Below are 23,677 nucleotides of genomic sequence, written 5' to 3' on the forward strand. Positions count from 1 at the left end.
AAGTGTACGGCAGTCTTGTACGAGTTGAATGGTGGTACTAACTGGTAACGAAATTGGATTGAAATAGAAATCCAGTACTCTTACAGGTCTACGTGTTTACACAATTTCTGATTCTTCAGTACGTTGGATGACAAAATGCTATTTTCCTGAATTGATTTCCTCTATTTTGTTGGTGGTGTTGAACAGTTGAAGTACCTCTTGTTGGTAATCTCGGTATTATTGTCAATCGAATCTCTCTCTTTTTTTTTAAAAACCTCAGCGTGTCCTGGCCAGTTTACGCACGCTTGACTAATCCGTGGGATAGCACTCTCATAGTCCACTAGCAGAGAGTCTGCGATTAAAGCCAGGGCAAAGTCCCGTATGGACTGGCCCCATAAGAGTTGATCAATCCAATCTTCTGCTTGTTTGCTAGATTTGAGTGGAGAATTGGATAGCATGATAACTTATTACTTGTAAATATTCCCCTTTTTTGTAAGAATACCAATGGTATTTTGTAGACCCTTGCTGGTGTTTGTCAAACCCCCTGTTGACAAACTCAACACCTGAGTAGGAAAAGCTGGCAGAAGAAGGCGCTATATGTGCTTGCCTTCTTAAGTGTGTCCTTACCAGGAGGCAATCAAGTAAAAAGATGTTACCCGGATATGGGTCTGAAGGCTTCCTCAACAAGGATTTATCCGTCGTTAAGTATGAGTGGAACCGTCCCATCAGCGAGAAGTCTGATCAAAAAGTTCCTTTACAAGCCCTCCCCCATGGGCTGCCTCTTGACAGCCCCCTCTTCATGAAGAACGGAATAGGGTTGGAGTGGTCGAAGAACCGAATGCAACAGTACAATGATGTATGGGATATTTCTAAGTGCCGAGGGATGGGGGGAAGGGGAAACAGCATAGACGCACGTGGCCTCGGCTACCCCGAGTACATTCAAGATTTGCAGACAAAACAGGTCAGAAGCTACCACAAAAAAAGACCAGTTTCCTTTTTGAAGCTAACGGTACTACTTTTCCTGATCTATATATGCTGCATCTGGTGCTGCTTATGGTTACTCATCGATGTCAATTGAAGCCTTTGAGGAACTAAAGTCCTTTTTGCAAGTTTGGTTTTGCAACTGACCAATTGCCTTATTGCTTCTTACGGTCACTTGAAGGTACCCAAAGGCGCTCAAGACGGCAGCGATTCAGTCTTGAAACAGAATACTAGCTATCCACGCCTTGCACTGCGATTGGGGCATCTATTACTGCTTGCTCGACCAAAGTGTGTTGTAGTAAAGAGTGCCCCAAGCGTAGGGCTAGGTCGGTTGTGGCATAATAAACTCGGGTCCGAGATCGAATCCACAGGGAGCCAATGGAGCTAGGCTGGAGGTTTGATTTACAAAGGGTTTTTAGCATTAGGACCGCCAACCTTTGGATTTGGCGTCAATACGGCCAGCTTTTGAGTGGTGGAATTTCTCTCTACCTCCTAATTTTGATTGAAAATGAAGTTTGACTAGAAATTAAAGGCGGCAAGGTCTAGGGAATTAATCCACCCATAACTTAGGCCGTTTAATGCTTCTCTTTGATAACTCAAGTGAGAGTTATAGTCATTTGCTCTCACTTGGGAGATTTAGCTATGAAAATCAAGTTTAACTCATACAATGGTGTTTGTAAATGGAAAGGAACTCATTTAGGCATTTTATCAAACACATAGAGTGTCATGGTTCCAAGCATTGTGTGTGCCAAGGAGACTTGTCTACACACAATCATAGAAGTTAACAACCCTAAGTTTAGACAAGATTAGAGCTTAACAAGTTCTTTGAGGCATTTTGGCAAACAATTAGAGTGACATAGCTCCAAGCATCATATGTGGCAAGAGATCAAGTCCTTGCCTACACATAATCAAAGAGGTTAAACAACCCCAGATTTTGTTACATAAAGATAAGAACTTAATCCATTCACAACCCACATTAAGCACAAAAATTGAGAGAAGCCATTAAATTACCTAAATCATTGGGTAGAATCACCCCATGACCAAGTCTTGATCACTACTCACCCATAGTGGGTGTAAACACAAGGGAAAAACATAGAGAGAAATGAAAACATTTGTAACTTGAAATAAAAGCTAGATTAATGAAGAGCACAAGTATACTTACAACATTAATGAAGGAAAAAGTCTCAAAACCTTAGCGATCCTCCTCATTTGAAGAGAGAAGGAGAGCTCGAGAAGAGAGGAGAGGAGAGGAGGGGAGGGGAGGGAGGTAGAGAGAGAAGTCCTCAAAATGGAGGATGCCCTAAAAACGGCCTAAGGGTGATATATATACCCCATTTACAAAATAATTACAAAAATCCCATTACAATGGTTCGCGTAGGCAATTGGTATCGATACCCCCAAAAGAGGTATTGATATCTCAAAGCTCTTTGGAAATTTGGCTTCATTGGTATCAATACCCCAAAAAGAGGTATCGATATCTCATAGCTCGCTGGATTTTGCACAACTTTGCGGGCTCACTCCGAACGCTTCCAAACTCGGATTTGCGCGTTCTTTGGACTGTTGGAAAGCTTGTTGTGTCTATTTTCTAACCTAAGTGGTTTGGATAAAAAATAATTTGTACTTCAAAAGATATGGCGATTATACCCTCAATTGGTCGGAAGATGAATTGCTTTGGTAAAATCCTCGCATCTCCCTCACTTCCCTTGACCCATGGGCATCTCGAGTATGCTTCAAAGCTTCTTTTCATGACTTTAGGGACTCGGTCGCGGAGTACCACGTGGCCTTGGGTGTTTGGACACACTCGGGGCTATCCATGGCCTTCAAATGCGCCTTATTCACACGATTTACCTGAAAACGCCAAAAACACACCTTTTGTGCAATATTGTTCAAATCAAGCAAGTTGTGCGCATGTGTGTGACAAAAATGAGAGAGATAAGCCCTATTATTTTCACTCTTGAGTGCTTATCAATTACCTAATATATCTTCTCTCAGCCAAGCTCATGTTCCACCCCAACCCCATTGCCTACCTTGGAAAATCCTCCGATCTCCTCCGGCTACTATCTCCATCTTTGGGAAAAGACTGATAGAGCCCCTCTACTTGGTCAATAACAGCAAGAGTCAGCCTATTATTTTTCTTTTATGGGAACGAGGTCAAGATTCAAAGAGTTGGTACGCCTTGAATCGACACAATATGTATAATTTGGAAAAGTAATGTGCACATAAATTGATTTGGGTCTCTAGGCCTGCTCTCTCTGTTGCTATTTGGCTTTGATTTGGGGGCATGGTTCCGCAGCAAAATTGGTATAAGGAGGCCACTGTTTCAGTGGTATTTTGTGAGCAACCACTTTGTGCATATTGCCGAAAGTTAGGTCTGTCTTCAATCCTCCTCCGTCCATACCCCCAATGATTGGGGACTAAATGGGTTCTGTTGCTTCTGTTGCTATTGTGTGTTGTGGTGAAAGATGAACTAAAGTTCAATTTTGATTTCTTAAATGGGAAGTAATTGTTAACAAAGAAATTACTAGAATTTTTTCTGAAATTTAAAAGCACAGTTCTTTGGATTACCCAAATTCACTTGGAAGTTTTTGGGAAAGTCAATTTTAGCTCCATTGTGCAAAAAAGGAAAGGGAAGGAATTTTTGTAGGAAAAGGGAATCAAATGTATTTGGTTTTGGTCACACTGTAGGATGCTTGTATGTTACTAGTAGTTTAGGCTCAATGCTGCGCCTTATCCACAACCTTATCTTGGAAATTGGAATCCTATCACAAGGGGATAGGTCACTTGAGCTAAGCCCAAGGACTGAATCAAATGGATCGGAGGGTAGAATTATTTTTCCCAAGTGTAGAAGGAGCGAAGGAGTTTTGGCAGAGAGAGTCATGACTGACGTAGCACCACAACAAACCCCCCCCCCCCCCCCCCCCCAACAAAAAAAAAAAAAAAATTCTACATGAAATATGTAGAAAAGTTATTCCTTGGAAAGTTTTTAGCTCTTTATTATGCCAATTGCCGACTAACGTTATGGCCTTTGATATTGTAGTGGTTTCACGTTGATAGTAAACAGTGTGCAATAGGCTCCATTAACGTTATGGTGGTCAATTGATTTTGTCGGCTTGTAATTCCCGGGCCAGACTAGATATAAAGAGAGAATATTAAATGTGGGTCTTTGGTTTATTGACTCTAGGTGGCTTCGTATCTTATTAGGATAGATGTTGTGTTCGAGCTATGAAACACCGACACCTCTAGAGGTTGATGTATTGCAGTTAGAGCTGTCCATGGATTCGGCCCGCCCGAACCCAACCCGAAAAATGAGACAGTGGACGGATCTGATTAGATTTGGGTCGGATTCGGGTTGATTTGGTTGAATTTTGTGTTTAGTCGGTCGGGTGTCGGATGCACCAAATAACTTCTCGGGTGGCCCGACCCGACCCGACCCGACCCGACATACATATATATAAGGAAAAAAAAGAGTAAAAACCCTAATCCCCATTTCATTATCCAGACATACACCCGCCTCCCTTTGTCCCTCACGCACGAACCTCTCTCTCTACCTCGATCCCACATCTCTCTCTCTCTCTCTCTCTAATGGAGTCCTCTTATAGGAGGACAAAGACCAAACTCCCCCACGGCCCAACCACACCCTCCGCTTGCTTCTCCACTACTCCTCCACCGGCTACACCGGCGGCTCCACCTCGTCCTCAACGACGTCCTCGATGTGATAATACCCAGACGTCCTCGATGTGAATCTGTGTTTGTGTGCACTTCTTTCAACCATCAGTTTTTGAGGTTTGGTGTTCTTGATTAGGATTTGTATGTATTTATTTTTTAAAATAAAAAGTGATGTTCCTTGATCTGTATTTTTATGGGTTCCTCGATCTCTCTCCTGATTTTTGAATGAACTGTGAAGTTTTTTTTTTTTTTTTTCAGTCCGACAGCCCAACCAAATCCAACAACTACAACCCGACAACATTTCGGTCGGGGCCCGACCAGTGGTTCGGTTAGTCTCGGGTTCATATTTCAAAATCCGACAAGTAGTCGGGTCGGGTCCAAGCCGAATCTGACCAAACCTGACCTGTGGACAGCCCTAATTGCAGTGTCGGACATGGGGACATGGCAGAGATACGTATGGGACACACCACGTGGCGGGTCCCATAATTTAATTTAAATGTTTTAGAGGGACACGACTGGGGACACGTGGGGACACCGATGGGGACACGACAGGGGGTCAAAGTGTATTTTTTTTTAAACTGTAGTTTTTAAACAATTTCAGGGGTCAAACTAAATATACACGTGGTGTGTCCCCCATCGTGTCTGTGTCCCCATTTTTTTAGAATTCCCGTGTCCGTGCATCATAGTGTGTGTGGCAGAAATAGACTGATGGAATTCCAGTATAAATGTTGAAACAAATCACTTGACTGATAGACCGAATACAATTTTTTCCCCAATATGCAAGCTTTGTGAAATCCACATCTGAGAAGCTGAGATACACATGAAATAAGTGCAGGATCAACAAAATCAGTTTCTATGAACTACAATTGCATCTGTTCGGAGGAGCAGTTTTTAATATTTTTCCTATTCAAGCAGCTGTCATAGTTTATTATTGAAATGTTCTTTAATTGTCTGTCACATTCCTTATGGTGCGACAACTGTCATTTAAGTGATTCCTTGTTATTTGATTTACTACAACAGTCTTTACTTATGGCAAGGACAAAAGGAAGAGGGAAGAAGTTCGAAGGCAAAGGGGAGAAGACTATAAGCCAGCCAGATGCCAACACTGGAGTTATACCTCCTGCTCTTGTCTCTCCGTGTGAGACTCCTCAAGCCCATACCTTGTTGGGAAAAAGAAAGGCCAAGAACAAATGGAAGAGCCTTGGATTTATCTTTATGTGTAATGCAAGGACAAAACCAGAGTGTTACCGGTACCGTGTTTTTGGCCTTCCTGCAGGAAGAAGGGAAGATGTAGAGAAGGTCAAGAAAGGCATGAAACTTTTTCTATTTGATTACGACGTGAAGCTTCTCTATGGTGTATATGAGGCAACCTCTGATGGACAAATGAACTTGGAACCTTCTGCTTTTGGAGGAAATTTTCCTGCACAGGTAATCCCTGTAGTGTTGTTTTCTGTGACCCAACCGTTCAGAGTTCTTTAATGAAGATTGAATGCTAACGAAAATGTATAAGGAGCCAGAAGAGAAACCTCTCTTATTGAGGCTCTTTCCTTAGTTTTGGACTTGTGGTCCTTGTGGATGACTTCTATGTTATACCATTTAAGTCCTCTCAGAGCTGAATCTGTTATGTTCTGCCCAGACAAACTTCCATAACAAATCTTTTTTAATCCTTTGTGACGGTGCCTTAGCTGGAGGGCATTGGGTTATTGTCATAGCTCTGTGTCACATGAAGTCTTTGGTGATGTTGTATTTTCTATATAAACATTAATGATGAGTTGCATGTATTGCAAATAGCTACGCATCGTGTAAAGACTGGCGAGTTGTTGCTTGGAAATTTGAGAGTATGGCTTTGTTTTTTTGTTTCTTTTTCTGTCGGGAATGGTTGACAAGAAAAATATGAGATGGTTAAAAGTATGGTGCCGATCTTTTGCGGGACTTGTGTAACATCTTTCATGTGCATGTATATATCATGTGGATTGTCAGAAATTGTAGTGCAGGCAATAATATAGGATTACTAATTTGATCCGAGCTCTTGGAATTCGAATAAGTTTGGCAGTTAGTCATGAATCTGAGCTTGTTTGGTTTGGGATTTGGGATTTTGGACTCTCTCTTTGCGCACGGTCGCCAATAAATTTTCTCTCAATCATTGCTCTCATTTCTCTCTCTATCTCTCTCCACTCAAAATCCAAAATCCAAATACCAAAACGAACAAGTCGTGAGTGATCTTCAATATTGAATGAATGGGAAGTTCACTTTAAATCATCTGGCCTTGCACCCACCCGAGTACATGGTTCAACGGAACCTCACAAATGTAGGTGCAAATTTGGAAACCTCTTGTAAAATGCCTGCTCATTACCCACGGATAAGACTTACCCATTGCGTGACTTTGGCACTGGACTGCCCGGATGGGTACACTTGGGTGGGGAGAACTCAAAATTAGATGCCTGTTGGCATTCCAGCTTTCCTTCCCCTTCCACCAGTGGGTACCACATGCATCTCTTGGCATAGAAGCGTGTCTTACGTATTGGAACACCTGATCATCATTTGAAATGTCATTTTTTTCACCAATTTAGGTTGAAAATTTTCGAATATGTAGTATGTCTTTTATATCTGAATGAGTATTTTCTTCCATGTAATAAGAAAGTATTATGAATCCTTACTATTCATGATTCGACTCTCAATTCACTGTTTGGAGATGGGCAATTCCAATTCAGAATTCATGAATTATTATTCTTCTTCTCATAAGCTGCTTCTACGCTGCTATTTTGTATTTGAGATCTGAATGTTATTTATTTGATCTATATATTTTTGATAATGTTATTTGCAATTATTCTTGTTTAGGTGAGCTTTGCGATTCATAAAGAATGTCTGCCCCTGCATGAGACTGTTTTTAAGTTTGCTCTAAGAGATAACTACGAGGGCTTCAAATTTAAAGCAGAACTCACCCGCCAGCAAGTGAGTTTGCCCCCATTTTCTTTACTGGCGGGGTTGTTCACACATGTCTTGTTTCATCTTGTTGACAAAATTGCCACTAAAATGCAGGTAAAGGATCTCTCATCATTGTTCCCGGCATTAAGTACTGCAGCATCAGTGGCTTCAGTTCCACAGGTGGCTCCATCACAGGCAATTCGACATCCAGCATTAGTGGATCAGTTCCAACCCCCATTGATGCTGCCTCCTTCACAGGATCCGTATCTAGCTGGAGCACAGCCTGGTTATGCAGCACCTATAGTTGAGCCTCATTCTGTTCAACAAAGGGTGCTAAATGACCCATATTACTATGCAGAGAGTCAACGTCCTTACTTGGCTGAAGATAATGCCCAGATAACGCGGGACCCTTATTCCAGGTAATTTGTTTCTGGATACCCGTGGTTGAAACTGATTCGGCTTGGAACTGAAACTCTTGGCGAACTTTGGAACCTAGGTTATGTGGCCAATTCTTGTATGTCAATAGTGATGACACCATTGTGTTTCTTGGTTTACCTTTGGTCTAACAATCTTTGCACCAGACCAAAAGGAAGTTTTAAGAGGGGCTAAAACGTCAATACCCTCCCATGGAAATCCCTTCTCCACTACCTACTAAGGTCCTATGGCATATAGAAGGGCTTGACTTCAGAACTTTCTTATTCGACCACCCCATCGAAGGAGGTCCCCCGCTGCCGCCTTTTGGCTTGAAAAATCGTATTGTGCCTTCACATGGCATATGTTCTCCCCCTTTCATTGATTGTCTGTGGTGGGGCAGTGAAGTGTCATTGGAGATGAATGAGAAAAACTGGGTAGCTTTTGGTCTGAATTTTGTCATGATAACAGATTTCCTATTGCTTTGTGACCAATATGCAAACATGATTTGCTTGTGGAACCAAGAAAACTACTTGACAATGTTGTGGAGTTAATTGATTTCATTCTTAGAAGCAGTTTTGAGAAGATCAGAGCTCTATTCTGACTGGAGATTGTGAGCAAGTGGCATTTGATGTCATTGAGAGTTTCTTCATGTACCACGTCCTAGATAGGAAATTCATTATCTATGGGCATGCTTCCGTCGAGTTTGTTGTGGAAGAAGAACGTATAAATATATGGCTTTTTCCAATATTTTCAGATTTTATCTCATCCCATAAATTGCATATTTCTCCTTTGCTTGAAAGTTGAATCTACTTCATAAAGTGACAGATTTTTTCTTCTTCAATATTCCCAGTTCTAATCTCGTTCCTATGAATGCATATTTCTTTTATGCTTAAAGCTACTTCTGAAAGTGCAACAGAAGTTGTTGTGAGTGCCTTGAATTCCCGTATTATGCTCATAACTCGTTGAAGACCCTTCCAGCCCGATTAATATACCAACCTGTTAGGAGGCCCAACCCATTTAATGGTATGGGATAATTCTATCCAGTTTGTATTCTAGCGTTTACTGTGTAAGGGGCCTTTTGGGTGCTCTAGGGTCTCTAGCGAGAGAGTCAGTTATATTGCCTGCTCTTTGGTAGCTCCTCTTCGCAATAATTTCCTCTCCGCATCTTACTTTGTGGCTCCAAACTTTTAAGGCTAACCACGTATATCCTTGTGTTCTTTGTACTTAGCTCTATTATCTAGATGTCGTAATAAACTTAACTTGTCATGATATTGCTGCTGTCACAGGTATGCGGGACTGCAGCAGATGGCCCCTCGTGACCAATTTGCAAACATTGCTGCTGGATACTACAACTACCCAACTACTGCGACCTCTCATAGTCCACAACTTACGCATCTTCCGCGTTTCGATATAGGGTACGATCTGCAGCGGAAGAATGTTGCCGGATATTACACCACCTACCCAATTCCTGCAACTTCTCTTGGTCCACCACTTGTGCATCATCCGCATGGGGGGAGAGAATTTGATCAGGAGCGGGAGGATGTTGCAAGGTCCTACGCTACCTACCCAATTCCTGCAACTTCCCAAGGTCCCCCAGTTATGCATCATCCGCATGGGGGGAGAGAATTTGATCAGCAGCGGGAGGATGGTGCAAGGTCCTACACTGCCTACCCAATTCCTCCAACTTCCCAAGGTCCCCCAGTTATGCATCATCCGCATGGGGGGAGAGAATTTGATCAGCAGCGGGAGGATGTTGCAAGGTCCTACACTGCCTACCCAATTCCTGCAACTTCCCAAGGTCCCCCAGTTATGCATCATCCGCATGGGGGGAGAGAATTTGATCAACAGCGGGAGGATGTTGTGAGGTCTTACAGTACCTTCCCAATTACTGCAACTTCTCAAGGTCCCCCGGTTATGCATCCGCATGGGCAGTTTCCCGGAACGCCCCCAATTCCTGCAACTTCTCAAGGTCGAATTCCTGCAACTTCTCAAGGTCCCCCGGTTATGCATCCACATGGGCAGTTTCCCGGAACGCCCCCAATTCCTGCAACTTCTCAAGGTCCCCCGGTTATGCATCCACATGGTCAGTTTCCCAGAACGCCCATGAGTAGTTTTCCTGTCTCTTTCAATTATTTCTTTGATGGAACCAATCAGGTATACCGATGAACCCCAAGCGGGTACTAGAAGTCTTGGGATGTGATTGAATTCCTACCATTGCTATTGTTCAGTTGATGTTCAATAGAACATCTGTGTGTAGCAGAGAATTAAAAAAAGAAAAAGAAAATAAACCTTTGCTAACTTTTTGGACGGCTAGGGTTTATAGGAGTTCGGATTAAATCCGAGCCGTCCGTGCTGAGATGGACGGCCGGATCGACCACACTACACGGTGTAGTGTGGCGGGTGCACTATAGCCCCTCCCATTCCTATATTGTTTGAAAGCTTTAGTGTGGCGGGTGCACTAAAGCTTTCAATTTTTTGGTTTTTTTTTGAAATTGGGATCTCCATGGTTTATAATCTAGTGAATCAAACAAGCCCTCAGGATCCAAAAAGAAGAAGCTTCCCTGGTTAAAGGAACGCATGAGCTTTTGTCTTTCACTTTTTCCATCACTGTTTTTGAGGATCCAACGGTTCACTTTTTGTTGTTTTGTAGCGATTTCAATCTCCATCTGACAGTGGGTGCAGAATTTTGCTCTATTGCATCGGAAATTATTTTCCAATTTGATATGCCAGCTTAAAATAACTCAAACAGAAAGCAGTACCCATTTGTTTGGTGTTTGCTTTTGCCAAGTTATTGATTTTTAATATTGTAAGCTAGTTCATATCTCATTTGCTCACTCCTAAGATCTTAGTGGCCTATTTGGATGGGGTATTGTGAAGGAGATTGTGATATCTCCTTTTAGTTCGTGGGTCCAGCCTTAAGACCTCGTTTGAGAAGTAAAATGGAGGGAGTATTAGCTAAGCACGGATTATATTGTACTCCCTAATACCTCCGGAGGGGGGATTATTTATGGGGAGGTTTTGGGGAGTTATTACATAATACCCTCTCTCTCTCTTTCATTTCAATTACAAAACAATTTTATCCTCCCATTTTATTCCTCATCCAAACTAAGTACTATTTAATCCCTCCGTCAAATCAATGTGGGTCCACCCTTCTTACATAATACTCCCTACTATCGTATCTTTCATTTATAACTAATACCCCCAATTCTTATCCTGCATCCAAACAGGCCCTAGGTGTTATCAACTTCTTTTGGGCCAATCCATACGGTGTTTTACTCTGACTTTAATTGAGACACCTGCAAGTGGCAGTGGCATCGGACCCCAAAATCAGTCGAGGTGCGCGTTAATTAACCTAGGCACTGCTTGGCCCTTTGGGTGTGTTTGGGTTGTCTCAACTGGTTTTTTCATCCGGTGTGTTTGAGTTTGGTAGGTGAAATTACCCTCTTGCCCTCCCTCAAAAAAAAAAAAACTGGTTTTTTCATCCGGTCCTTGTTTGGATTCCCTTCTCTTTTCTCCCAACTTGATATACTCTTATCAAGTTTTTTTAATAAAATGTTATTTTCGTCGATAATAAAAATTGATCCGGACAGTTGAATTTTCAAAAAAATAATAATATTAAGGCTGCTAAAGCACTACATCGTCCCTTTTTTTGGTCATAGTACATCCTCCTAATTATTCGCATACTTTTGGTAAGGTTCTAAAGTTGTGGGACCAGAAGACATTATTCCGAGAGACCATACTCAAAGATCTATATCATGATGTCGAAAATGAATCAACGATGGTGAAATTTTGTACTGTTCTGGGGGTGATCCAACAGCACATAGCCGTTATACATCTGAATCAAGACATATAATTCACCTACTCTTTGATAAATAATGATTTTACTTCTGGTCGGCATCACATGAGATGAGATGAGACGAGATGAGAGAGAGAGAGAGAGAAGCTAGAGGGAGAGAGAAATAGTTAAGTAAATCTTGAGATCCCACAGCCCTGTGCGGCGGGATTGATTTTGCGGAGGGGAAGGATTCAGGTTAAAAATCAGCTTGATTGGATTTTAATAAGTATGTTAATAACTCAGATAGTTTAAGATTAAATTGTATTTTGTTGTCCATTTTGTACGTGTAATTCAAATATCTATGGACATCCAATCAAACTGGTTTTTTACATGAATGTTTTTTTTTTTTTTTGCATGGAATGTTCGAGATCAACGACTTGAATTATCAATGTGGATTTGGGATAGATCAATAAAAGGGAAGTATGGAGCAATATGGTGGATTAAAAGTATAGAATGAGCTATCGTGTGAGGGACGCCATAATAAGTTGATTTAGCGTCACACTAATAGTACTACTGTATCTTTTGAGTAAGAATTTTGTTAATATCAGGAAATGTGCAAGCCAAAAATTTTCAAGTTAGATTTAAAAATTTAACGATGGCGAGTTTCAATCAAGTCTCATGAACATATGAGTAAGAATTTTGTTAATATCAAGAAAAGTATAAGCCAAGTAGTACAATTTTTACAATTTTTTTAAACTATAGTTTGAAAACTTAACGAGCCCAAGAAAGAAAAGATCGATTAAATAATGTAACAAATTAATACTATCAAACGAGCTTTTAAATTTGAATTGTTCGAACTGCTTGGTTCGTTTATCCTTCTATCCTGGCAACACGTGTGATGGTCTATGATAGTAGGTCATAGTAGAAGGGTAAAACTTAATAGGGTGTAGTGTACAGGAACGCATCGCATCGCAGAGGAGTCCATCTCCTCCTCCTCCATGGTCGTTAAACGCGGCGTTGGCCAGACAAGTGGGCCTCGCTTAACTCCCCGATCCTCTCTCTCTGTCTCTCTCTCTCTCTCTTCAACTAACGTATTGTATTTCTCTTGGCCTTTTCTGCACGTTCATTTTCTCCCCCTTCTCCACAAACTAGTAAACTACTACTAGGGGGCCAAAATGGGCAACTGCTGTGACGGCGGCGGAGGTACAGCGGTTGGCGGCGCCGATTTTTCTCCGGGTGGCGGCCCTAACGACGCTGTTGATTACTTCCTGACATCCCACGGCCACCACGGTCTCTTCTCTCAGATCGAGGTTCCTCATTCACTCTATTCTTCTCCATTTCGCAATCAATTTCCCCGAATCTCATAACAGTACGTATGCATAAGCACGTGTTCTTCGAGGCTTTTTGTCTAGCATTTTCAAGTACGACTGAACTTTACTAAACCAAAAGTACATGAGTCAAGTGTCGGAAATTCAACCTAATAGCTCGTTTAACTATTTTCGAGTGTGATGGGAAGCACCACTAGTTTAATTTGGATCCGTCTAGTGTAAATGGATACAATCGAGAACTTGTAGATTTCGAAGGGATGCCCAGAGAGGCCACTTGTCGGTAAAAGCAAAATTTACTTTGATTTATTTACTTGATATCGGTATCGTAATCTAAACATGCACGTCCTAATAATGAAAGCATCAGCATGCAACAGGAAATTGATTTGTCCGGTTTCGAATGAGGTTGAGCGAATTAGATTGGAGGCAACATTAGCTAGAACCTAAATGTAACTGGATATGAGTACATTGAGAAGCATTGTTCGGTTGAAGAGGTTAGGTGCTGAGTTATCGTTTAAGTCGGTAGGGAAACTTCTGTATTGGGTAATGCAAGAGAGTTGGCCAAATGATTAACGGCAATTTGCTTATCTTGATACTTTTTTGTGCATTAGCATTAAGTTTCTTTCGTTGATAGGTTGTCAATTGATAAATTCTATCTAGGAAATCGAACTACACAAATCTATGAAATTACATGGAGACAAAAGGGCTTGCAATCTTTTGTAGGGTGATTGTTATGGGAAACTGCCAGGGTACGCCGACATTTCAACTGGATGCTTTATTAGGGAATACTTGAAGATCTCAATTGGTAACTATTCCTATAACGTTGCATTACCGGAGTTTTAGGTTCACACAAGCTGAGTTCAGTTCAAGCTTTTGCCAAATCTTGGAACTATAGGCCACACCTAATCGCAACCCAGAGCCATTTCCGTAAGCACCGTGCATTTTGTATTGCGGGAAGTGGAAGTAGAAGTTTAGGCTGACGAACAAATGTTCCATACATGCGCTGAAAAAAAAGAACATGAGCCTGATTTCTTATTCTTGATAGAGTAGTTTTCTCTTTCGAGCGAACTCCTAATTTTTTAAAAGCAATTTTCATCAAGCTTGGTCATAACTTAACTTCAGGCATAAAATCTAAGCTGAAGATCACCTTGATTTCAGCTAGGTGAGCCCATCTCAACAGAATCGTGGGCTGAATGGGTTGAGCTATTTTGCATTTGTCTATAACCTGTCTTCCTCCTCTCGAGGTTCTTTATATTGATAGAATTAGTTCAAATGCAATTCTAAATGTATTTGAGCTTCTTTAATTAAAGTACCAAATTGGCTTGTTTAGTATGCTATCTGCCTTCATTAGCCTTACTTTTCTCCACAAAATTGTGCAGTTATCATTATCTGCTTCAAACTTACATGATCGGGATGCGCTTTCCAAGGTTTGTTGTTCAGTTTGTAAGAATATGGACTTTACATTGAATTGATGCATTGTTTTTTGCTGAAAAATTCCATATTGTAAAAGCAACTTTTGACGTAAATTATATGAATGAGTTACTGACTATCCAACACTCAAGTACACGCGTGTCCCCTGCTCGGCTGTTGAGCGAGAAATCAAACCACCTCACCATCCATTCTAACCCCGTATTGTCACCCAAATATGTTGGCAATGTCTCCTAGTACGTATCTAATGATCAAGAAATGTAAAAGCAAAGATGAAACAAGCCTTTGCATGGAGTCTTAAGCTTAAGCCCGACGACAGAAAAAGGGAAAAACATTCAGCTATAAAACGTTTTCGGAATTTATAAGGTAACTGCTGTACTAAACGTGTAATGTACGGACATAAAATGAGGGCTTCGTGCATAGAAACCCTGTTTCGATGTTTTAAAATTATTCCGTCTCGTCATAGTTCACTAATTAAGTGCTGTGTCTACTTGTAACCTCCATTACAAGTTCCATATCTGTATGTGCCTTCAGCTATTGAGAATATAAGTTGCCAATATGGGATCTTGATCCCCATTTTGGTTTTAGCAGTCTTATTATTGAATTTGAAAGCAGTTGCGATCTGATAAGGCATTTGTTTTGCATTTATTTTCCAGAGTGACCCTATGGCAGTTATTTACGGTAAGGGGAGAGATGGAGTACTTAAAGAGATTGGGCGTACCGAAGTGGTTTTAAATTCGTTGAATCCCAAGTGGATCAGAAAGCATACAGTGGCCTACCATTTTGAGGTGGTGCAGACTTTGTTGTAAGTTCCAATACTTCTATCTCTGCTTTTCCCGGAATTTATAGTCGAGTTTCATGTACCTTGAGAAATTACATCTTCTATCACAGGTTTCGCGTGTATGATGTTGACAGTCAGTGGCATGATCTAGATGTGAAGGTATAACTTTAAGATGCTGTCTTTTCAAGGTTTTTTCCTGCAGAGACTGGAACTTTTTAAATGCCTTTCTACCTTCAGTACATACTCCTATCCAAAGTTGTTGAATTACTTCATGAGATGTTTAAACTAGTGTGGATTGTTTTCACATGGTGACAAAATTTTTATCTTCTATCTAACATGGACAAATTTAAATGCATATGTTAGTGTCTAAAATAAGGACGCTGGAAGTAGAAAGTAGCGGAGATAGAAAACACTTAGTCTTGAACCAATCCAAACTTTATACAACCTCAAGCTTGTGAAAATAGATTTCTTAAATTATCAGTGATGTATTGAGTGGACGAATAAGGCATTGTCAATTGATCCTACAATACAAGAAGACAGCTCAGGTAATCAGAGTGAACGACATCTGATATTGTAATACATGAGAAACCTAGGATTTATTTTCTGGAACTTAGAAATATGGAGCAATTAGTGCTTCTTCGTAGAGATGTTTGTGGTGATAGCCTGTTTTCTTCACTCTATTTTTTTATGTTGTGTAGGGTAAGGCATGTAATAAGTGTAGAGAGATCAGATACTGTGGTATGCACTTTCTCCGGTTGTGAACCGTCTTGGAGCTTGGTCGGTTTGGTTGATCCCTTGGGTTTGGAGAAAATGGAAACCTGCACACTCAGTAAACACTCTAGTGCCAAGCCTTGATCGTTGGGAGTCCAGAAGGGCACTCTGATGATCAAGTTAGCATCCTGGGGTAAAAGGGGAGGTTCCGGAGTAAGTATGTGTAGGTAGGGGAGAGAAAAAGACTTTACTTCCTTCTGAAGGAGGAGTCCTCCTTTTATAGGTGGGGGTAACTTGGAGCCCAACCCACATGTGAACACCACGCGCTCGGTGATTGGGGCAGAGGTTGAGTGTTGACAAACCTGCTGTTCCCAAAAAGCCTGTTGCAAACTCTACTTTCCGCTTATTTGGGTGATGTCACGCCAGCTTTCAGCCACTTGCTGGTACTTAGCTGGCGTGGCACTTGACCTTCCCACTTGCCTAACTCTACCTGACTTCCTCTCCAAGTCAGGAGGTAAGTGGTGTCTCGGTATCAAGACGTGTATCCGGACCAGGATGCCTGGCACTCTCCGGCTAGGACGTCCCCTACGTCAAGTAACCTGGGTCCGGCGAGAACTCGCCGGACGTTCGGAGTGAGGGACCAGTGATCACCCCTGATGAACGAGTTTGCTGATCCTCCTTACGTTAGGCGGTGCCCTCGGCAGCAAGCATTTTGACAAGGCGTTCCATGCAAGCAGACCACATGAGTCACTGGTCAACCGTGGACCCCTGGGGTTGACCAGTTGCCAAAGTGACGTGACCAAACCCTTTGGTCCTTATCCGAACCCGGCCACCACAGATACTATTCCAAAGTTAATGGGTAACTGATTGCATTAGTGAAAATATGGAGCTAGAGTCTATCATGACACTTATGCTTACTATTAGTGGAGACCTAATTATCTAGTCCAAATGTCGAATTGTATCTGGATTTATTCTGCCTCAAACTTATCATGGATATACCATTTCCTGATTCTATTATTGTTTGAAAATCATGCTTATGTTTCTGATCCTGTTTGTTATAAATGTATATGATTGGATATCTTAGCTCTTAATCTGCTCCCAACCTGAATCAATGTGATGATAAGTGCATCTTATGGATGATTGATTTGTATGATTTTCTTTTGCTAAGACTAAATTTGCCACCATCCAATCAAATGAAATGGAAATGTTTATGGGGAGATGTAAATTAAGCATATGTGGCCCCATTTATGAGCACAATTAGACATTTGACTAGTTTGTAAGGGGAGCAATTCTTTCTCTGTTTTCCTGCTTTTAATTTGTATGTTTTTTTTAATGGTTATAATAGGATATTAGGATGACTTGTTATCTCACCTATGAGGTGCTTTCTTGCACGCATATGATTGAATACAGTATGAGTCTCATTCAAGTACTAGGAAGAGACAACGTTCAAATACTTAAAAATACTTTATGAGTTTCACTGATGCAGATGCTTAAGCTGGATGACCAGGAATTTCTCGGCGAGGCCACTTGCACATTGTCTGAGGTATAGAATACCTGTTTTTCACTTGTTGAACATTAACCCTTCAAACTACTCTATTACTAGCACAAATGCACGTGTGTGCAGCCCATGCAAAAGATAGGAATGTTAAGGTCATGAAATCATTGGACGACTTGTATGAGCTATTTCTAAACTTTACCGACCAGCTACAGTTTTCAAGAGTATTGTTGCAACTTGCAAATATTTGCCCTCTCTGTTGGATCTTACAGTTGTAAATGTCAATCTTTGTTCTTTTGCGGTTGTGATGGGGGAGGGTTTGATGTATGATAGCACTCAGCATCTTGGATATTCCAGCCAAGTTCAGCCTATACGATAGTGTCATAGTTCACCTTTTTCTCATATGACTAGCATTTGGCTACCAGTTCTCCTGCTTTATCCATTACAGGTTCAAACACCCTCCCCCACCCCCCCTCCCCCTTTTTTTTTATCTGTGTTGAATCAAATGGCATGTTAATCCGACATACTCAAAACATGGGAAAACTAGAACGTATGATGAAAGGGCTTTCACCATTGGCAGTTAATGGAATAGCTATTGATATGTCTACATAGCATTTTGAAGACCTTGTTACGTAGATGGTATCATGTTAGTTTCATGAATGTTACTGATGTTCTAGTCTATGCTCAAGTTCAAATTGTATGAAATCCTCTTTGGCAATACTTCATTCCTTGCTTTCTCCTTTATTGTACAGACCATATATTGTATGATTGTATCGCAAGGGTAGTTTAACTTGTCCTCACAAAGTTTTCATTTCTTCTGCGTAGATAGTCACCAAAACATACAGGTCATTGACCTTAGATCTTGTACAAGAAGATGAATCTAATGGCTCAAACCATTCCAGAAATTTTGGCACTCTCACCGTTCATGCTGAAGAATCTGTTATCTCAAAGACTAGAACAGAGTTCATATTCAGGTGTTCCGATTTGGAATCTAAGGATCTGTTCTCAAAAAGTGTATGGACCTACTCATTTTCTTTTATCCTTTTTTTTTTCTTTTTTCTCTTTGAGTATTCCTTTTTCTTTATGTTTGTGGACAATGGTTGCAATATTGTTTCTCTTTCAGGACCCTTTTCTGGTTATATCAAAAACTGTGGAGAGTGGTGCCCCCATTCCCATTTGTAAAACTGAGGTTTTGCAAAATGATCTCAATCCGACATGGAAACCAATATCTCTGAATGTTCAGCAGGTTGGAAGCAAGGTAAAGGATTTCCCTTGGATTCTAGACTCTACAATTTACTACGGGAATCTGCTGTCATCCACTGTGTGCATAACTCCTTTTGCAAATACTAGGCATGCTTTTATTATATTTTTATGAACAACCGAACTTATACTATTTGTCCAGTTATTGCCAACCCAGTAGGATGACATTACATGTCTACTATGTGTAACTTACTACCATGTGAGATAAGTTTGCAATCAGAAGTGGAAATGGCAAGTTAGTCTTCGACTCTTCGTACAAGTTGGTAAATCAGGAAGCTTTGCTAGATATTTAGTTCTGCTGAGTGACCACATCTGCTTTACATGAGAATTATGTTTTGGAATATGGATGTTTGATGTTTTCTTGAATTTATTGCCCTTAGGTCACTTGTATAATGCTATCTATTCCATCAATGCCCTCTTGCTAAATTGTGCAGGACACACCGTTAATTATAGAGTGTTTTAACTTCAACAGCAATGGTAAACACGACTTAATTGGGTAAGTGGAGACCTTTTTCCTGTACTTCTCTTTTCCTTCCACATACAGGCGTACTGACTTTGCTTCTTTGTCCGGGATTATTCAGAAAAGTTCAGGAATCACTAGCAGACTTAGAAAAGCTTCATTCTGTTGGGCAGGGGGAACATTTATCCATACCAACTGCCGTTGGACATAATCATCACAAGAAGGTAAGGTACTGAGAGCTAGGTGGATTTTCACAATCAGGTTTTTTAGTCTTAGCTTCTGACTAACTTGTGCTATTACCTTGACATAGATCTGCAAGAGTCAGCTATTTGTAGACAAGTTTTGTGAGAAGGTGGAACACACATTCCTGGACTACTTGTCTCATGGATGTCAGCTGAATTTCATGGTCGCCATTGATTTTACAGGTATTCATTCCCCTTAAGGGTTTATGTTCAGATTCATACCAGATCATGTATGTTGCAATACCAAGAACAATCTTCCCATGGGTCCAAAGACTCCAAACCAGCCTATCGTTTCCAGGGGCTTGTTTTGTGTTAAAGTAGAGCTGCTGTCTCATTTTTCTGATTGTTGGACTGCATTCCATGTACTTAATATCTCAGCTTTGCTTTAGTTGGACTTATTTTATCCCCTCACCTGTGGGATAATTACTCACAGCTGCACTCATTTTATGTTGACTGATTCCTCTTTTTCCCACAAATTGTGGTAGCATCAGTAGTTATGCTCATCTGTTTTCCAGTTTTTGATTTTCCAATACTACTTTGAGGCATGACTATCCTATGTTAGAAAGTTTGTTTTCGAATATTTTGTGTGCGCATGAGCATTCTGGGGACATTTTACCACTTTGGTTATTACCCTACTGATTACACGGGGAACTTCTTTAGCTTCACATTGCCACTGATTTCGTTCATTGACATTCACCAAAGTCAGTATTTTAGGTTGTACATACTTAACTGCTAACTTCCGTGCTCAAAAAAACTACTAACTTCCAATCCCTTTTTATCAGCATCCAATGGGAATCCCCGCCTCCCTGATTCATTACATTATATTGACCCTTCTGGACGGCCAAATGCATACCAGAGAGTAAGAACCTATGTAATTGTGACTTTTTCCTTATTATTTAGAAGGACCTATATGATTCTGATTCATTGATTTCAGGCAATTTTAGATGTTGGAGAGGTATTGCAGTTCTATGATTCAGATAAGCGGTTTCCTGCATGGGGTTTTGGAGCCCGTCCAATCGATGGTCCAGTCTCCCATTGTTTTAACCTAAATGGAAGCAGCAACTACTGTGAGGTGAAATGTACAAGTATACGATTCCATTTTGACTCCATTTGGCAAGTAGCCTTAACTTGCTCCGTTATTGGACTCCTGTTCACCACAACTTAATGGATTAAAGCTTTCTGGTTTTTCTTTTCTCCCAGGTTGAAGGAATCCATGGAATTATGGCATCATATACAAATGCACTGTTTAACGTTTCACTTGCCGGCCCAACTCTTTTTGGACATGTGATTACCACTGCTGCACAGGTTGCTGCCCAGGCTCTAGCACATAATCAACAAAAGTACTTTGTTTTATTGATAATCACGGTAAGGAGCAGATTTCAGACACTTATGCCAAAAAAGTGGGATGCTGGTTTATGCCAAAAAGAAAAGAAAAAACAGGAAGGAGGGGTGAGAGAAAATAACGATATTTGAAATCCAGTAGAACCCTTTTTTCTTAATTTATGAAAGGATCATTGCCATAGTCTAGATGCAAATTTCAGTGGCAAAGAAAATTATATGTACTACCAAAAGTTTGCACCTGGCATGTTAATTTGTGTGTTTGATTTCCTGTTTTACTTAATTCTGTGGAAACTGTCTCAGGATGGAGTTATAACAGATCTCCAAGAAACAAAAGATGCTCTTGTGATGGCATCCGATCTACCATTATCAATCCTTATTGTTGGAGTTGGAGGGGCAGATTTTAAAGAGATGGAGGTACCTCACTTTTCTTTCCATTACTCGAATCCTGTCAAATTTCTGCATCCAGCTAGTCATTGTCCATTATATGATGTACGGTCCCCTCCAAGTGTTTTTACTTCCAGTAATTTGGTCACTGTTTGCAGATTTTGGATGCAGATAAATATGAGAAACTTGAAAGTTCCACTGGACGTGTTGCATCCCGTGATATAGTCCAGTTTGTTCCGTTTCGAGATGTACATAGTATGTCAAAACTGTTCAAAGCTGATACAAAATCTGTTGTGTACTTTTATCTTTATAAACTCGCTAAACTTACTGAAATTGATGATCGCTAAGTGTCTTATCTTTCGGTTTGCAGGTGGAGAGGTCTCCGTTGTTCAATCACTTCTTGCAGAATTACCTTCCCAATTTCTAACCTACATGAGAAACAGAGATATGCAACCAAGCACGTGATTATACAAACATCTTTAATACAACAGTTCATTCAATTGTTTGTTGTCACGCCAGATGAGTTCCCCATTGTTGAGCCAGGGTGTGATGCCACCTCTTGGTTTTTCTTGAGGCCTATTTCATCTTTTTTTTTTTAATAGAAAAGATAGTTTCTTGGGTTGGCCTTCACAATTGAGCAAATGTTCATTTGGTGTATAGCAGCTACACAGATCTTTATGGTTCACATAGTCGATAATCCGAGGGGTTTTCTCTTTGTTTTTGATGGATTGATGATAATGCGGGGTTTTCTCTTTGTTTTTGATGGATTGATGATAATGCCATTCTAAAACTGAGTTCCAGTTTTGGAGAAAAACACAACACGGATGGATGATTTGGCATGATCCAACCAAAAAGATAAACAAGGATAATAGGTGTGTTTGTACTTATTTTTTGAATTAAATGTGATATATTATGAGATAATAACTTGTCTTGTAAAGCGGAAAATAAATACTTGAAAAATAAGAACCTTAGCGGCTTCATTTTCCCAACTTCATGCCATTTTCCCAACTTCATGCCATTGATCCGCCCGGTATGATTCACAAAGATAGACGATTATTTGCACCGCAAAATGGTAGGGTTACCGATGGGGTACCTGCAGTGTGTGGTGTGGGGCCCATTTTTGGGTCCCACGCGAATAATCCAAACCATTCACTAATTTTAAATTAATTTTTTGAGTACGCCTAGAAAAAATTAGATCAATTGAATATATGCGTAAGTGGTCGATCTGATTTCTAAATTTCGATTCAGATTTAGGATTTTAAACTCTGAATTAAAAGTTGAAAGATTGGATAAATCATTTATACGTATCCAATTGATCTGATTCATCGCAGGGTTATTCAAAACATCATTTTAGAATTTATGAACTGTTTGGATTATCCATGTGAGACTCAACAGTGGGCCTAACATGCAGTCGGTTCTCCGTCAGTACCAGAAGTGCGGCCCTATCTGCCCATATTCTCTGTTTCTCTCTATGAAAAACATTTTCCGAAACCTATTGTGTGTTTTGTTGTGGTTGGTGCGATGGAAACTGGAGAGGAACATCTACATAATAAGGAATAATGGTTTTTAAATTTTCTCTCTATAAATCCTAACCATTGAATTGTTCCACAAATCCTACAGCTTTTCCTCTCTCTTAAACAATATTAATTGTACAATTGTCACTAATTAGATCTCACGTTGTGCTGTGCCTTTAGACACAGGCAAACCCTAGTTCTAACATCCGTTAAGTTTCTTATTTTTTAAGTACTTATCTTACGCTTTACCAGACATGTCTTTTTTCTCAATATACATCACTTTTAGTTCAAAAAATAAGTATAAGTATTTAGCGGAACGGGACCTTATTCTCCAGCGCTCTCACCCTATCACCACCACCGCCGCCACTATCACCTTATCCTATGTTCTTAAGGTGAAGTTATACAATAATCTAGGAGTACCGCCATGTGGTATTTCAGATTATCTTACAATAACACATTCTTGTAGAGTCTACCATTAAACGTATGAACCTCACAAGAGTGTGTGATTGTAAAATGGTCTGAAGTACCGCGTGACGATACTCTCAAAGTATTGAATAATCACTTGTTCCTAAAAGCATCCATATCTCACTCCTTAAACATTATCCTAAACTAAATTGAGGAGGAAACGCTTAAAAGTAACCCTTTATGTTTATGAGCCTCTCTTAAAGCACTTCAACAAATTGTCACTCATAACTCTTATTTTAGTATTTGCTTCTCTCCTTCAACTGATCTCCCAATAACTTTTGGGGAAAAGTTAAAACAAAGAATACGTGAGAAAATAATATTTTAATAAAATTGAGTTAGAATAAAAAGTCTGATGCAGTAAAAATTCGAAAGAGTGATTTGCTAAAGTAGAAAGAAAGCTTTTTTCCCCTGATTTGGTCCAATATTAAAGGAGGCTGATGTGGATGCTAGCTCTAACTCTAAGAGCATTTTCAACTCTTACTCAAAATTTTATTCGAATTTAAGTAAAAGCTTCATTTGGTATAAAGCACT

General features: G+C 40.4%; 1 protein-coding gene and 1 non-coding gene across 2 annotated transcripts; both read left to right on the forward strand.

The window, feature by feature from the left end:
• The first annotated feature begins 585 nt into the window (after positions 1-585).
• LOC131298759 (uncharacterized) lies at positions 586-21,891 on the forward strand. Its single transcript, XM_058324231.1, has 22 exons — positions 586-940; positions 5,647-6,054; positions 7,465-7,578; positions 7,666-7,970; positions 9,252-9,868; positions 9,959-10,128; positions 12,907-13,050; positions 14,445-14,492; positions 15,150-15,298; positions 15,385-15,433; positions 17,472-17,528; positions 18,306-18,494; positions 18,604-18,738; positions 19,175-19,236; positions 19,322-19,424; positions 19,511-19,625; positions 20,225-20,301; positions 20,377-20,514; positions 20,643-20,807; positions 21,084-21,197; positions 21,326-21,422; positions 21,538-21,891. The coding sequence occupies exons 1-22, from the start codon at positions 629-631 to the stop codon at positions 21,630-21,632; spliced, it is 3,663 nt and encodes a 1,220-aa protein (XP_058180214.1). The 5' UTR covers positions 586-628; the 3' UTR covers positions 21,633-21,891.
• Positions 3,153-3,260, forward strand: LOC131299317 (small nucleolar RNA snoR100). The gene has a single exon (XR_009190701.1). It is a non-coding gene; the product is annotated as a small nucleolar RNA snoR100 (small nucleolar RNA).
• Positions 21,892-23,677: the final 1,786 nt, after the last annotated feature.

This window comes from Rhododendron vialii, chromosome 8a, assembly GCF_030253575.1.
Source record: "Rhododendron vialii isolate Sample 1 chromosome 8a, ASM3025357v1".
In the NCBI taxonomy this organism is placed as follows: Eukaryota; Viridiplantae; Streptophyta; class Magnoliopsida; order Ericales; family Ericaceae; genus Rhododendron; species Rhododendron vialii.

Excerpts from the sequence above, each read along its gene's own strand:
- LOC131298759 (XM_058324231.1), top strand. The coding sequence starts at position 629 with ATGTTACCCGGATATGGGTCTGAAGGCTTCCTCAACAAGGATTTATCC. Across the intron at positions 9,869-9,958 it reads AATTACTGCAACTTCTCAAG|GTCCCCCGGTTATGCATCCA; the intron begins GTCCCCCGGTTA and ends CAACTTCTCAAG. Across the intron at positions 20,302-20,376 it reads GGCCAAATGCATACCAGAGA|GCAATTTTAGATGTTGGAGA; the intron begins GTAAGAACCTAT and ends CATTGATTTCAG.